Raw genomic sequence first — 16,321 nt, 5'->3', positions numbered from 1 at the left:
ACTGAGTAGTAACGTGGGCACAATGAGCTTGAAGTTGGAGAAGGAAACACATTTGCTGAGAGTCAGCCGTGGACCAGGCACCCGTCGGACCTGCCAGGTTCCTTATACCATGTGATCTATCCCATGACAGACCCACGGGAGGTGTGAGGACTCCGACCTTGGAGGTGAGGAAACAGCCTCAGAAAGGCTGTTTTGCTGGCCAGGGCCGTGGGGGGGGGGGGGGGCGGTGGGGCTACCCTTGGTAAGGCGAGGGAGCCCGCTTCCCGTCGTCCAGCAGGGACACGTGGCCCTCCTTGGGGGACAGCGAACCCCGCTTCTGCTCTGGAGAGGACTCAGAGCCCACTAAAAGTCTGTGCCTCTCAGACTGTGACCTTCTATGGAGAGGAGACCAAGGCAAAGAAGTGAACCCCAGAAATCGTGCTCACTGTCCCGGGATTCTCTGTGTTTCTCTGGGACAGTTATTGGCTGCCTGGCCCATCGCACTGGGCGACCAACCACTCCTCCTGAGTGGCTTAACTCCCCGGGAATGGAAGTTCCAAGCTCCAGAAATTCAATGTCCTAGAAACTGATTCCCAGGGCAAGTCAGAGACGTTCCTGGGATATTGCTGGAGTGGAGGGGTGGGAGGGGGATGGGAGGGAGTGATGCGGGGGAATAAAAGATGTGACGGTTAGCGAGAACGTGCACCCGTGTGGGGCGCCCCCGTCCAGCTGGCACCCTCTGGCTCCCTCCTGACACGTCTAGACTCTCCTCCAGCCTCCTGTGGGTCATGGAGCGGGAGGCACGTGCGGCCACTCCGCTGGCTGCAGGCTGACGGAGCTGCACGTCGTGTGAACCGAGGCTCGTCACAGCAGCAGCCTGCGCAGAGAGGCAGCAAATGAAGCCGCAGCGCGATGGGCAGGGCACCAGCAGTCCACCCAGATGACATGGGGTCGCTCTTACGCAGGGCCCTGGGCAGCTGGGCCAGCAGGAGAGTGCATCCCCCCCCACACTCCCTCGCCCAGAACCCCAAGCGTGCCTTGGCCAGTGCCTCGCCAGCCCTAGAGCCTTGCCCTTGACAATCACCCAACCCCGGGAGAGAGGAGCCATCCCTCCGTGCCCCCAACCTGCCTGGGGCAGGAGGGGAGGGTGGGCAGGAGAGCGCTTGGGTCCCGTGCTGCTCTGCATCATCATCAGAAACGATGATGACATCTAACGATACAAATCACTACATCGCAGATTTCCTTTAACATTAGTTTTAGTTAGTGGCACTAGTTCGAGAAAGCTTGCACGGTGGACCTTGTTGGGAGTGTGACTACAGGCACTGGGATTCTGCAGCTCCTGGTTTCTGCGCTTCCCGCTAGGGGGACGCTGAGCTGCCGCCCCTCGCCCCCGCCAACGGGGAGAGGCCTGCGGATGCACGCAAAGCGAGGCCAGCCAGCGGCACCCTCACCAAGTACCTCCGCCCCAGCCTACAGCCTGACCTTGAGCAGCTATTACATTTCCAACTAAGCCACAGTCTTTCCCGCTGTACAACGAGGCCTGGGAGACCTCAGGCCCCACCTGCAGGGAGCCGGCCTCTCTCCCCACCAGGAGACGTGCAAGGATGCTCTGGGCTCCCTGGCTTTACGTAAAGGTGCTGTACAAGTCAAGGGGCCGCACGTGCCGTGACACATCATGATGGTTTATGCTAGTGATTGTAATCATGGCTATCCTGTGGTCATCATAAGCCCAGCTTCTCTCTGGTCATCAGGGCTGATCAAGGTCTTCAGGAATCTTCCACGCAGGACATTCACCTGCTGGGCCACCTGTCTACCCTCTACCCACCACACTGAAGATAGAATGATGCCTCTGTTAAATTTCTCATAGAGCCAAGTGAAAGACTGAGATCTAATAAATAAATGAAAATACATCTAATAAAATAAAATTTGAGATTAAAAGGAAGCTTGCTTGCATATTCATGAACCAAGTGAAAACTCAAATGAGCTCTTCTAAGCTTCTTATTCGTGGGGAGTCACAGATTGAACATGTGCTGAGAGCATTTCTTAGCAAATATAAGCCTGGCAAAGGCACATTCATCCATAAATTCATTGAACAGGCAGTTATTAACCATTACTTTGCATTACTATTTATTTCGCATCTTTATCTCTCTTTGTAACCCTTGTACCTCATGGAAATAATAGGCACTCAACGGACTGCCTGTTGATGACACTGGTTTTCTCAGGCCCTAAAAAGCACAACCCCTGTCCCCAAGTTGCTTGTATATAGTCAACGAGGTAAGAGTCACTTCCTCCATGAAGTCTTCCTGATCCTGCTGGACCATGTTTGGTGACCCTGCTGAGCATTTCCCAAGCAGTCCTTACTCTCCCTGCCTAGCACCCACCCCCAACACACACACACACACACACACACACACACACACACACACACACACCCCTATTTCATCGTCTCTATCCTCTGCTGGACTGTACGCTTAGTGAAGGCAGAGACTGAGTCGCTTTCCTTCCCACAGTCTGGCATATATATGGAGGAAACGTCTGATAAATGACTGCATGAACGAAACAAGGAATGGGTGGACGGATGGGGGGCTGGATGGTCAGGTGGACATGGGGAGGCGAATGAATGATTGATGGATGGATAGATAGACAGGTGAAGGGGTGGAAGGGTGGGTGGGCAGATGGATGATGGATGGATGGGTGGGTGGATGATGGATGATGGATAGGTGATGGATGGGAGGCTGGGAGGATGGGTAGATGTATGGATGAACAAGGAATAAAAGGCGAAAAAAAGGTCTAAACTATAGCCCATCGTAAAATGTACTGAGGTGGTGGCCAGCAAGGGCAGGCAGGAGCGCGGGTGCTAGTGAGCAAAGGGAAGACCTAGAAGGAAGTGTCTCTGAGATCTTAAGAAAGTGAAAGGTTTGGCTTCTTCTGTGCCAGTCCGTGTGCTGGGCACCTCACGAGCATCACGTTGCATCCTCCCCACATTGGAGGCAGGTGTTTCAGCCACGCGGGGCAGGAAGCCGCAGTGCAGCCCGCACAGCTGCAGAGCCCGCGTGCAGTGAGCCAGGACCGAGGCCAGGTCGTCTGCGTGACATAAGCTCCCTCCACGACGGCTGGAAGACCAAAGGGCATCTCCTGGCCCAGCGCAGGACAATGCCATGAAGGAAGAGGGTCTGTAGGAATCTCTGCATTGGCAGAGAGGAAGCTGACGGCATTACAGTCATGCCCCTCCAAACAAAGAGCAAGGAGTCAGGGTCCTCCAGGGGGCCCAGGAAGCATGACCCCCTCCAGCCTACAAAAACACAAGCTGCCTCTCCCCTCAGGCACAGCCGCTATGCCATGGTGGGGAGTGGAGCGGGGTGCCCTAGAGAGGCAATGTGACTTTCCTAAATAATCCTCTACAGTTGCCAGAGTCAGGAAACAGGAAGGAGAAAGGGAACGGGAGGGGGTGAAAGAGAGCAGCGCCCAGAAAGGACCGAGTGCTCTGCACGGATCAGATCTCTGCTGCCCTCGCAAGTGCACTAAGACGTGGGGCGCAGGTCCTCACAGCCAGAGGCATCAGCTGGTGTGGGGACGGAGAAGGTGGGCTTCCAGGGTCCCACCCCCTGACACAACACTCGGGGATTTTCTCAAAACATCATCTGTTCAGCTGAGGGCCCTAACGTGTTTCATTTAGCTGGAAGCCGTGCTTGGTCCATTTCCCAGATCTCACTGACATGGTAAGAACCCTGCACGTCGCATCTGGCAGCAAAGCAGTTCAATAACCCATCACAGTGAGTCAGAGTCCCCGCCCCCCAGTCTGGGGAGCCGGCAGTTCAGACAACTTCGAGAAGGCAGAGTCACTGCTGCCTCCCAGGCCAGGGTTATAGGAGCCTGTGTGCACACCTGGAGAGGAGGCAGAGCTACTGCATACAGCAGTCACCATCCCTCCCAACCGCAGCGTAAAACGTGCCAATTCCTTTACCTATTTAATCCTCCCACTGGGGCAGGAACCATTATCAGCAAACTGCTTATGAGAAATCCAAAGCCTAGTGAGGTTCAGGCAGCCCCGGCCCCATAGCTACGAGCAGCAGAGCTGGGATTCTAACCCAGATCTGTCTGCATCCAAGTCCGAGTCTTACCCGTGGCCCCATGTTGCCCCGGTCAGTGGACCTGGGAGGCGCTGCACAGTGTGTCCGTGCTCCGCCCATCACGGTGTAAGGAAGAGTCCACAGTCAAAGAAATTTGCAAAATTTTCATTTTAACAAAATTGAACAGGCTTGATTCTGGATGGACGTCCCCCTTCAAAGGCTCACACGTTGTGAGTCCCCAAGAGCCAAGGAACCACACTGCTCTTCAAAGCTTCCTGAAGACAAGGGCTCTGAGTCCACCTTTGATTCTCTGGGTCCAGCGGTTTGGGGCACAAGGTAGAAGAATGCACTATTCATTGAAAGCGTGACTGAATGAATGAATGGACAATAAATGAATGCTGTGAATGACAGTTCCATCTAAAGGTAAAAAAGTAAGGCTCTGGGAGAAAAGCCCGCAGGGTCCCCGTCACAGTTCTTCCCATCACCTGCAGCGTCTCGCCCAGCACCCGCCCGCCTGCAGCTTCTCAATGTCCCACAGGATGGATTCTGAGGACACCATGCCGTACATTCCGGCCAATGCCCTGCGGGCTTTCAGAGCCTCCCGCCTCTGGCTCTCCCGCCTGAGGCTCCAGGAGGGATTCCCGGCCAGGGCTCATGCTAACACCCACTCATGAGAGGTGGGGGAGGCCGCCTGGTCCGGTCTGAGGGTGGGAAGAGGCTGTCGTGACTGAAACCTGCCCTTTCTCGTGTCCTCCTGCTCTTGACCGTGTCCCCCTTGTCCAGGCAATAGGGGACACTGAAACCCCAAATCGGAACAGCGGTGCCAGACCTGAGGGGCCAGAGGCTGCTGTCCGGATGCTGGGGCTCCAACCCATAACTCGACCCAATGCCCGTGAGCGGACGCGCAGGAATCACAGGGACCCTGCTGTACTCAGCCGCAGACCACCTCTTATGATGCCAGGGCAGCTCAGACTCTGCGATGTCCTTTCAGAGTCTGTCTGAGGCACCTGCCCATCCTCCAGAGGGGTCTGAAGCCACGGAGCCGAGGTGGCCCTTTTCCCGGAATCTACAGAGAACAGAGAAGATGGGCAGCACCCTGAGGACACAAGGAACCAAACCCACGGGCGGGTCTCCCGTGATCGGGATGCTCCCGTGAGCATCACAGGGCCAGGGAGAGGGGTGCGACCCAGAGGGGACACAGGCGGGCCAGGGCCCAGGAGCCTGCAAGCCGGCGAGGTGGGGTGGGGGAGCAAGGCAGCCAGCCGGCTGCTCCCGCAGCAGAGCTGAAGCTCCTTCAGCAGGTGGATCTGTAAACAGAGTTTCCCAGTGTGCCTCCCTCTCTCCCTTGCTCCTCTGGGGTCCAAAACAGATCCTTTACAAGCTTCCCCTCTCCTTCCGGAGGCCTGGGTTCTGCTACTATAACGATGCAGAGGTGGTCTATTTTCAGAACAAAGATGGTCAGTCCTTCCCTTCCACAAACATTCTTAAGCCCCTGCCGTGTGTCAGGCGCAGGCCACCTCCCCAGCCACACACAGCGGGATCCAACTCAGGCTCTGGGCCCTGCATGAAAATCCTGTAAAAATATGGTCTGATGGGGAGTAGTCCCTTCTTGACAAAGACCTGCAGGCGCGTGTATGTCACAGCCACTGGAGCACGCTCTGACGACAGAACAGCACTGTTCCGTCCCGTGTGCCACGCCGACAGTAACAGCCTCATCGAGTCCAACCCCTGCCCCCTCCAAATGCAGAAACTGACAAGTCTCCGCTATTCACCTGAAGTATGAGAGGGCTGGCCGAGCAGACGAGATGTGGGGGACCTTCCCAGGGAGATGCTCAGCCGTCCTAAGAGAGCACACCTTTTCGAGTGTGTCCTCAGGATTCATCTGTGTACAATTAACATGGAAACACTTTCTTGATGACAGGCTTGAGTTACTATGTACTTGAAACGGATGTAACTGCACAATCTCTCAAAATGCTCCATAGGGGTCCTCTGGGTAGCCAAGGCATTGGTGGCCACAGAAATGCAAATCTCCCAACTCGTCCTCCTAAAACAACACAGATCAACACGGAGAACAAATAAAACCACACACAACCCCCCGCTTCAGCACGACTAGAGACAGAGACATTGTAACGTCAAATTACCTCTAAGTAGAAAGATTAACACCTGCTTCCACTTCTTGAATTCCCACCCGAAACCTTTGTAGAGAGAGAGCAAAGGTGTGGGAAAGGTCCCAAAGCCGCACGAAGAGAGGCGCAGACAATGGGGGGCTTGGGAACAAACCAAAATTACCTGGGGAAAGAGAAAGTACACCCTAAGTGGGGAAAAAACAGAAACTGGAAATGAATGCAGATAGGGACTTCCCTGGTGGTCTAGTGGTAAAGAATCCGTCCTGCAATGCAGGGGAGGCAGGTTCAATACCTGGTCAGGGAACTGAGATTTCACATGCTGTGGAGCAACTAAGCCTGAGCGCCGCAACTACTGAGCTCTCGCGCCTCACTTAGAGAGCCTTCGTGCCGCAAACTACAGACCTCAGGTGCTCTGGAGCCTGCGGGCCTCAACTAGAGAGAAGCCCCTGCCGTGAAGATCCCGCGTTCCGCAACTAAGACCCGATGTAGCCAAAAATAAAACTAAATACAATAAATAAAATTTTAAAATAAATATTTTTTAATTTATTTATTTATTGGCTGCGTTGGATCTTCACGGCTGCACGCGGGCTTTCTCTAGTTGCAGCGAGCAGGGGCTACTCTTTGTTGCTGTGCACAGGCTTTTCTCATTGTGGAGCACGGGCTCTAGACGCGTGGGCTTCAGTAGTTGTGGCGCCCGGGCTTAGTTGCTCCCTGGCATGTGGGATCTTCACGGACCAGGGATCGAACCCATGTCCCCTGCATTGGCAGATGGATTCTTAACCACTGCATTACCAGGGAAGTCCTAAATACTACTAAAAAAAAAAAAAAAAGTGCAGATAGACCAGACCAGAACATTGATCAGAGGGAAGGGTTTAAAAGTGGGCGTGGGAAGGGGAGAAGCAGGTGAGAAAGGAGGGGTGGGCACCATCCAGAAAGTGTGCAGTAAAGGGAGAGAACACAAGAGGCTGACATTTACGAATCTGCAAAACCAAACTAATAATAAAATAATCCAAGGACGCATTCTTCTCCCCTCCCCCTCCCCCCTGCTGAATGTCAACCATTAAAGAAACTGCACTATACTACACTGACAGAAGAGGGGGCTCTTGAACTAAAAATCACATGAACCACTCAAAAAGCCAGCCGGTCCTGTGAAATATAGAGGTGGGAGCCTCTCACTCTGTGTCAGGGCTACTCAAAGAAGGAAGACGAAAATGAGAATACAAATGTTGCAGCCAATAAAAGTTCCTCCAAAAATACAACCATAAAGCAGAAGGGAAAAAAAAAAACCTGAAACATAACACTGCAAAGGGAATTAAAAACCTCAAAGAAGCATGTGAGAAAATATCCTCACAGCCTACAAACCAAAAGATCAAATAACTTACAAGGGCAAGGGATTTAGACTGTCATTAGACTTCTCAACAGCAACCTACCAAGCAGAGCAGTGAGGGGGCAGCATTCTCGTGAAACTCAAAGAAAGAAGGTGCAAATCGAAAAGTTTATATCCAGTAAAGCAGGTCTTCTAAAATCAAAGCTATAGAAAAAGGGTTTTAAACCCATAGGAATTGAGGGAATAATGTACCCATGAACCAGCCCTTCTTAAGACATCTACTAGAGAATTAACTTCATCCAGCCAGGGACTCTTTGGCAAGCAGATTTATGGGGAACATTGTGTTTATTTAATTATAGATCTAAATTAAAAATGTGAATAAGAATAAATGCGGAGAGAATAATTTATAGATTTTACATATTTGGTCAAAGTGAAAATAATGCAACTACAAAATGGTAGACAAGAAAAGAGAGAAAAACCAAAACAGAATAAGATCAATGATGGTTGTATAGGAGACTTTATATAATATATACATTTCATATAATGACAGCTATATAGGAAGTCGAGGGATTCCAAGTGCAGCTGACAAACCAGATAGTAAAAGTCTACAGGGGTGGTGGGAATGTAAGTTGGCACAGCCACTACGGAAAACAGTTTGGAGGTTCCTTAAAAAACTACAAATAGAACTACCATATGACCCAGCAATCCCACTCCTGGGCACATACCCAAAGAAAACCATAATCCAAAAAGAAACATATACCATAATGTTCACTGCAGCACTATTGACAATAGCCAGGACATGGAAGCAACCTAAATGCCCATCAACAAATGAATGGATAAAGAAGATGTGGCATATATATACAATGGAATATTACTCAGCCATAAAAAGGAATGAGCTGGAGCTATATGTAATGAGGTGGAGAGACCTAGAGACTGTCATACAGAGTGAAGTAAGCCAGAAAGAGAAAAACAAATACTGTATGCTAACTCATATTATACAGAATCTAAAAAAAAAAATGGTACTGATGAACGCAGTGGCAGGGCAAGAATAAGGATGCAGATGCAGAGAATGGACTGGAGGACACGAGGTCGGGGGGGCGGGGGGCGAAGGGGAAGCTAGGACGAAGTGAGAGAGTAGCATAGACATATTTACACTACCAACTGTAAAACAGATAGCTAGTGGGAAGTTGCTGTATAACAAAGGGAGATCAACTCGATGATGGGTGATGTTTTAGAGGGCCAGGACAGGGAGGGTGGGAGGGAGTCGTGGGAGGGAGGGGATATGGGGATATATGTATAAATACAGCTGATTCACTTTGGTGTACCTCAAAAGCCGGTACAAGAGTGTAAAGCAATTATATTCCAATAAAGAGCTTAAAAAAAAAAAGTCTACAGGGGACCAAAAACATTTTTTAAAGGTGATAAGTACAAAGGTAACCATTAGAACAAAAATGAAAATGTTTGATATATCAAAAGAAACTGAATAATAAACAAGCAAAGAAAATGTGTCATGTAGAGAAAGAAGTATAACAAATAGAACATAATACTCAGTATTTATAAAATACTATGAAAATGTTAAGACCACGCGTATCAGTCGTATAAATATTAGACATATAAGTAATTGTGAACAGGCTTAACTCCCTATGAAAAGAAACTGATTTTTGATTTGGCCTAAAAAACAAGATTCAACTGTATGCCATGTACAAGAGGCACACTTTTAAAAAGGGATTCAGAAAGGCTGAAAATAAAGAGACAGGCAAAGATATATCAGGGAAATGGAAACAATAACAAAACAAGTATTGCAATCTTGATATCCAAGTTGAATAAATAGAATTCAAGGGAAAAAAGCACTAAATGTGGCAGATATGTTCTAATACTAAAAAAGTCACATTTCACAAGGAAAATGTAATAGTAATGCATATCAATGCAGCAAGCAAGACTAAAATTACCTTTATTAGTAGAAACTGCAGGGAATGAAAGGCAATACAGACGGAAACACACTAATAATAGAACAGCCCAACACACCACTTTCAGCACAAAAGACATCAGGCAGACAAAACGTAGGCACAGGTACAGAGTCCTAGACGACATAATCAATACAACAGGTCACGTGGAGATGTTTGTATACCTGATATTAGAGGTTACACCTTCCTATGAAGTGCACACAGAATATCCACAAGAGTTGATCATGCATTAGCTGACAAATAACCATCAAAATCATTATGATGAGGGGCTTCCCTGGTGGTGCCATGGTTAAGAATCTGTCTGCCAATGCAGGGGACACGGGTTCGAGCCCTGGTTCGGGAAGATCCCACATGCCACAGAGCAACTAAGTCCATGGGCCACAACTACTGAGCCTGCACTCTGGAGTCCGCAAGCCACAACTATTGAGCCCATGTGCCACAACTACTGAAGCCCGTGTGCCTAGAGCCCGTGCTCTGCAACAAGAGAAGCCACCGCAATGAGAAGCCTGCATGCACACCACAGCCAAGAGTAGCCCTCACTCAGCACAACTAGAGAAAGCCCGCGCAGCAACGAAGACCCAACACAGCTAATAACAGATAAATAAACAAATAAATTTATTTAAAAAATCATGATGAGAATAATTCTTACACAGAAGAATATGTACTGTACATGCTCCATTTATATGAAATCCTAAAATAGGCAAAACTAATTTATGGTGTGAACAAAATCAGAACAGTGGTTGCTCATGAGGAAGATGGGGATGAGGACTGATTGGAAAGGAACATGAATAAACTTCCTTGGGGGTGATCGCAATACTCGACATCTTGATATGGGTTTGAGGTGCATACGTGAATGCAATTGTCAAAAGGCATCAAAGGGTACACTTAATATTTGTACATCACGCTGTATGTAACTTTTCCCTAATAATAAAAGAACTATATAAAAAAAGATTGATCTGTAGATCTGTAGATGTCTGCCAAGTGTTTAAGGATGTCTACAACTTACTTTGAAAGGCAATTAAAAAAATAAGATGGGTTTCTGGATGGTAGATGAGACAGTATGTAATAGAGCAAGCATGGTAAAATGTTAATTAAAGAATCTAGCTGATAGGTATATCGCTGTTCACCAAATATCTATTAACTTTCTGTATGTTTGAAATTTTTCAAAATAAAATGTTGTAAGAAATATTGTGGGGATGTGTCAAAAGGACACAGAAGCCAAATGAAAGGTACTCCCGCTGGCCAAGTCTATGACAATTTAACCATCAAAATAACTAGATTATAAACCACTGGACAAATATATAACCCACTGAATGTAACTTAGTCAATGTAACCCATTGAGAAAAATAGGAATAGAAGGGTACATGTGGGTATAATGAAATGAGTAAATACATAAATGTAAGAAAGAAAAAGCTCTCCAAAACAGTAGAACAAACTAAGCAATAAATAAATTTAGAAAAAAAAAAAACACCATCTGGCAAACATTACAATAATTAATTCAGGCAAGAATTATCAATGGATGCTAAAACAAGTAGGTAAAAGTTTAATGAAAAACAAAATATTTACATAGACCTAAACTGTCTCCTCACAAAATACTAATTAATCACAAAGGGAGGAAAATAACTCTACACTGAGAAATGTAGCGAACACCATCTTAACCAACAATCGGCATTGACGACCTTAGTAACAGGACAGCTGGTACCATGTGCCTCTTGGTAGGATGCACGGGAAGGACCCAACACGACTTCTGCGGTCTTCCTGCCTGAAGTGCTTACCCTGAATCTAGTCATGGAGAAACACCAGACAAACCCAGATGAAAGGACATTCTTCAGAATAACTGGCCTGTATTCTTCAAAACAATGCCAAGGTCACGAAGGACAAAGAAAGACTGAGGAACTGTTCCAGATTCGTGGATGTTAAAGAGACGTGGAAACCAAATATGTGAGAGTTTAGATTGGCTCTTACACCAGATGATGATGGTGATGGCTATTATGTTTTGCTATAAAGGACTTTATTGGGACATAATTGGTTACAGGAAAGAAGTCTGCAGATTGGATAACGGCACTGTATCAATGCTATTTTCCTGATTTTGACCGTTGTACTGGGTTACGCAAGAGGATGCCCTAGTTCTTAGGAAATACACACTGAAGTCTTAGGAGTAATGGGGCATCATGTCTGAAACTTACTTTCAAATGGTACGAAAAAAAAAAAATGCATGCACACACACACACACACACACACAGAGTGACAAAGCAAAAATGTAGCATGTTAATTGGGGAATCTGGGTGAAAGGCATATCAGATTTCTTTGTACTAATCCTACAACTTTTCTGAAATGTTTAAATTATTTCAAGATTTATAAGCTTTAAAAATATAAAATAAAAAGAAAATGCTAGATAAAGTAGGTTATTCTCCTCATTCTAACTAGTCTCTCCTGGTCCAAAATGACGAGATGCCACCAACCCAAAAAATCGCTAAAGATTGAGAGCTGCCGTGGCCACTGGACACACCCTGAAGAGGTACAACATTCAAGGTACAAACGAGAAGCCAATCAACCGGGGTGACCTGCAGAGCAGACAGGCAAGGCTCTGGGTTGAAGAGCGAGGTTGTTTCGTACATTACTCTGGCCAATTCCAACGGATTGTTGCTGACAGAGCCCTGAGTTCTCTCAGAGAGAATGCCAAGGAAGGGGCCTGACAGCTGCCTCTCCCTCCCAGTGCTGGAACCACCATCAAAGACGCAATTAATCATCCAAGGGCAAGGCTCCTCTATCTCCTACAGCCTCGGATACAAATCAACCCCAAAGTGTTAATAGATCAACAGTTATCTCTAATACCAAATACAATTTGCATTTGCAATGACATCTGCAATATTTTAAAGGCCAAAGTCTAAAACAACAAACTTGGCAGTTTTTCTGAGTAGCAATTAACACAGTGACTAATCCTATCAAGGAGACAGTAATTGGCATGGAGATATCCTTCTCACACCAGCAGCAGGTTGAAAACCTTAATCCTAACCTCTTTTTAACAGCACAGACTCTAGAGCATCTCTGCTCATCAAGGAAACTAATGCAATTATTAAGGACAAGGGTAATTACCCTACAGCTTCAACAAAAAAAAAATAAAAGTGCTCAAACAGCAGTCACACAGGAGAAGGATGGGAGGCTTGACTCATGGTTGAAGGCTATTTCTGTGTCATGGCCAAGCTAGGGTTAGGCTATGTGACCTTCAGGCCCTGCCCAGGGTAGAGGGTCAACCACAGCCAGCTCTGCCCAGCACTGGCCCCTCCCAGACACAGCTTCCTATACAAAGGTCCCAAGTGCTAATCTGGTCGAGTAGGAGGTCCCAAGGATGGGACATTTGAAATAGCTAATACATGGCATCAAGCTGGTGTCTTCAGTGTCTGTAGAACCCACTGTACATATTCGAGTTACTCTCCCCAAATGTGATGCCTTTCCCTGGATACTGTCTAAAGTCAACCCATCCTTCGGGGCTCAGCCGAAGTTCTAGGAAGTGGTCCTAAACCACTCCAGCCCTCAGTGAACCCTGAGCAATTTAAGCCCCTCTCGCCTAAACCACAAGAGCAAACACAGAGGTGCACCTGTTCACTTATTACACTTGATTCATTGCTGGCTGGATTTGCACCCTCAACAGAACCACAGGGTTTTCAAGACCCTGCCCTGTGCAGCCTTCATGTCGCCTAGCACAGCCTAGAAAACAGGCAAAGTTCTGGCAATGAGGTGACAAGCTCTCAGATGCTCGGAGACACCCAGAGTTCTGTGGAATAAAGAGAGAGGGAGGCTCTTTGCAGGTGTGTGGCTCACAGGATAATTGTAGACCATCCAGAGAAGCCCATGATACGTGTTTGACACATGATCAGTGAAGGCATAAATAAACACGTAAACAAACCAACGAGCATGAGCCTGGGTCAGTTTGCTTGGTAGGTTATTAAGTAGACCTGGTAAGGTCACGGCTGCAGACAAGATGTCTTGCACAAGCCAGCCAGCCTCCCCTGAGAGCACTGCTTGGCAGTAGCCCAGTCTACACCTGCAATGCTGCCCAGCTGCCTGGAGGGTGTGCTGTCAGCCACAAGAGGACCAGGAGATAGAGAGTCTTCCAACTCTGAAAGGATACGTCACTCTTCCGTAAAATGGATGAGCATGCAAACTTCTTACCCTTAAAGTATGACCAAACCTTAGTCAATACCCCAGTTCTAGCTGGCAGCAGAAGGAGGAAACTGCTAATTGAGGAAATACCTGGACTCCAAGTGTGGGGGGCAGTTGGCACAGAGAAGCCCAGGAGAGGAAGCAGGGCCTTTGACACCAAAAGTAAGGGAAGAGCACTGCTCTCAGGAAGGCTGGAGAGATTGAGGCAGGGCTTCAATCTTGGAGGCACCAGGAGCTCAGCATAAATTACACCATGGGGAGAACCACGGAGCCAACGATCTGACCACAAGAAGCAAGGATGATGCACTTGGTGCAAGGTCACAGTTGGACCAGCCACCAGGTCTCATGACATGGAATCCTGAAATCTGCACACTTAGGAATAAGGCTGCTCCTAGATCCACCCACTAGAGGTGAAACTCGGCTCAAAGGTGAAATTTAAGTTGCTGGTGATTGTCTAGATTAGAAAGACAAAGGAGATATTTTAGATGGTGTATATTTTTTGATTAGGATGAACTTAGCCTTTTTAAAACAAGAAGAAAAAAAAACCCAATGACAGCTTTTCCTCCTGAATTTGTAATATAATATGAAGGAACAGATATGCCCTTTTCCTTTTACATTCATTTTTATGTAGACCTTTCTGCTTGCATTGGTGACCTGGCAGTTAACATCCTCACAGGATATCTTTGGTGTCATCTTGCGGTATCTTCTAATGGAAACATGTCTTCTTTTCCAATTAGGTTACAAGAACCTTGAGAGTGGGAACTGGGTCTAATTCATCACTAAACCCTGTACAGAGCCTAGCAAAGTGCCCGGTACAAGCTGTCACTGGGTTAGTGCTGACTGTTGGTAATTATGTAGCAGCTATAAATGCGAGTAACAACAGCAAAGAAATTCCACTAAGATGACCTGAGGCTGAGAATCCTCACCTAATAAAGGACACATTTAATCTATAGAAAGGCCTTTCCCTCTCAGGGGTTTATGAAAGAGGCTTCACAGTTTCCAATTCCTATCAGCAGCCAAACTTTTTGAGTGAGAGGAGGGGACAGAAAGGAAGCAGGCACCAAGGTGTGCGGCCCACAAAACTGTCCTTGGGGGAGGGAGCATTTGGCTCAGAATTCAGAACCAAAAACTTAAGAACAGTCATTTAAAGCCGTGTTACTCCACCATTTGCTACCCATCAGATGGACATAATTTAAGGATTCACAATAGTTAATGTTAGCAAAACCATGAAGCAACAGGGAGTCATACACTACAGACGGGAGCGAGAACTGATATAACCACTTTCCAAAGCCACTTGGCAATTTTGACAAACAGGAAACAATCAAAACATTCGTCCACATATGAATAGATAAATATTCTCTGGTTTATTCATACAATGGAATAGAACACAGTAATTACAATTGCTAAACTAGAATTACAGTCATCCACATAGATGAATCTCATGAAAATATGCTGAAAAAAACAGATTAGTAACTCAACCCCCCCAAAAAAGGATTCAGTAAAGTAGCAGAATATAAAATTAACATTCAGAAATCGATTCCAGAGAGAAAAGCCCATTTACAAGAGCAACAACAAGATAAAATACATAAGAATAAACTTAGTAAGAGATGTACAAAACCACTTTGAGGGAACATTTTTAAGCGCAAAACACAAAAGTATTTCTGAACAAATGGGAAGATGTAAGTTGATCTTGGGTGGGACAATTCAATATTGTTAGGATAGCAGTTCTCCCTAAGCTAATTTATAAGTTTAATGCAATTGTATGGAGCTAGACAAATTGATATTAAGTTCAGATGGAAAAAAAAACTTTCAAGAATAGCCAGGAAGATATTGAGAAAGAAAAGCCTCAATGGGGGAGTAAGTCCTACTGGACATTAAAAACACTACAAAGCCTCCATAATTAAAACAGTGTGTCACGGGTGTATCAATAGATAGAGAAGTAAAAGAAGTTCAGATATAGATGGGGCCATATTTGTAAATTTTCTGTATAAGAGTGGGCTCTCTAATCACTGAGGCAAAAAGGGACTTCCTGATACATGTTGCAGCTAACAATTTGGAAAAATATACAATTATATCCATACCTCACACCAAATACAACAATAAATTCCAAATGGATCAAAGATATAAATAGAAAAATTAAAATTATACAAGTGCTAAAAAGAAATGTGGGTGAATTCCTTTATAACCTGAATGTAGGTAAAGATTTTATTACTATGATTCAAAAATACATATGCAGTAAAAGAAAAGATTGATAAATACGACTACATAAAATAAAAACATTTTGCACCTGAGACACATTTTGGATTCAAAGATACAAATAGATTGAAAAGGATGGGCAAAATATGTCATGCAAACAGCAACCGCAAGAAAGCTGGAGCTGGAAATCTACACTAATGTCAGACAAAATAGACTTTAAATAAAGACTGTGACAGGGCAAGAATAAAAATGCAGATATAGAGAATGGACTGGAGGACACGGAGTAGGGTGACGAAGTGAGAGAGTAGCATTGACATATATAGAGTACCAAATGTAAAATAGATAGCTAGTGGGAAGCTGCATAACACAGGGAGATCAACTCGATGATGGATGATGACTTAGAAGGATGGGGTAGGGAGGGTGGGAAGGAGTCACGGGAGGGAGGGGATGTGGGGATATACGTATAAATACAGCTGATTCACTTTGTTGTACAGC

The 16,321-nt window shown here is 46.5% G+C and overlaps 1 protein-coding gene across 3 annotated transcripts in view; it reads right to left on the bottom strand.

The window, feature by feature from the left end:
- CAMTA1 (calmodulin binding transcription activator 1) overlaps nucleotides 1-16,321 on the bottom strand; it is an 869,135-nt gene that overhangs the window by 469,464 nt on the left and 383,350 nt on the right. Inside the window, exon 5 of one of the 3 annotated variants that reach the window (XM_057695097.1) lies at nucleotides 4,384-4,417. The exons of the other annotated variants lie outside the window; for them this stretch is intronic. Coding sequence (XP_057551080.1) covers nucleotides 4,399-4,417 — 19 coding nt within the window. The 3' untranslated portion in view covers nucleotides 4,384-4,398. Of the gene's footprint in view, nucleotides 1-4,383; nucleotides 4,418-16,321 lie in introns of those variants that run through there. 3 annotated transcript variants of the gene reach the window in all.

Source organism: Hippopotamus amphibius, chromosome 1 (assembly GCF_030028045.1).
Source record: "Hippopotamus amphibius kiboko isolate mHipAmp2 chromosome 1, mHipAmp2.hap2, whole genome shotgun sequence".
In the NCBI taxonomy this organism is placed as follows: Eukaryota; Metazoa; Chordata; class Mammalia; order Artiodactyla; family Hippopotamidae; genus Hippopotamus; species Hippopotamus amphibius.
Note: the sequence above shows the minus strand (reverse complement) of the source record. Positions and strands in the feature narration are given on the sequence as shown.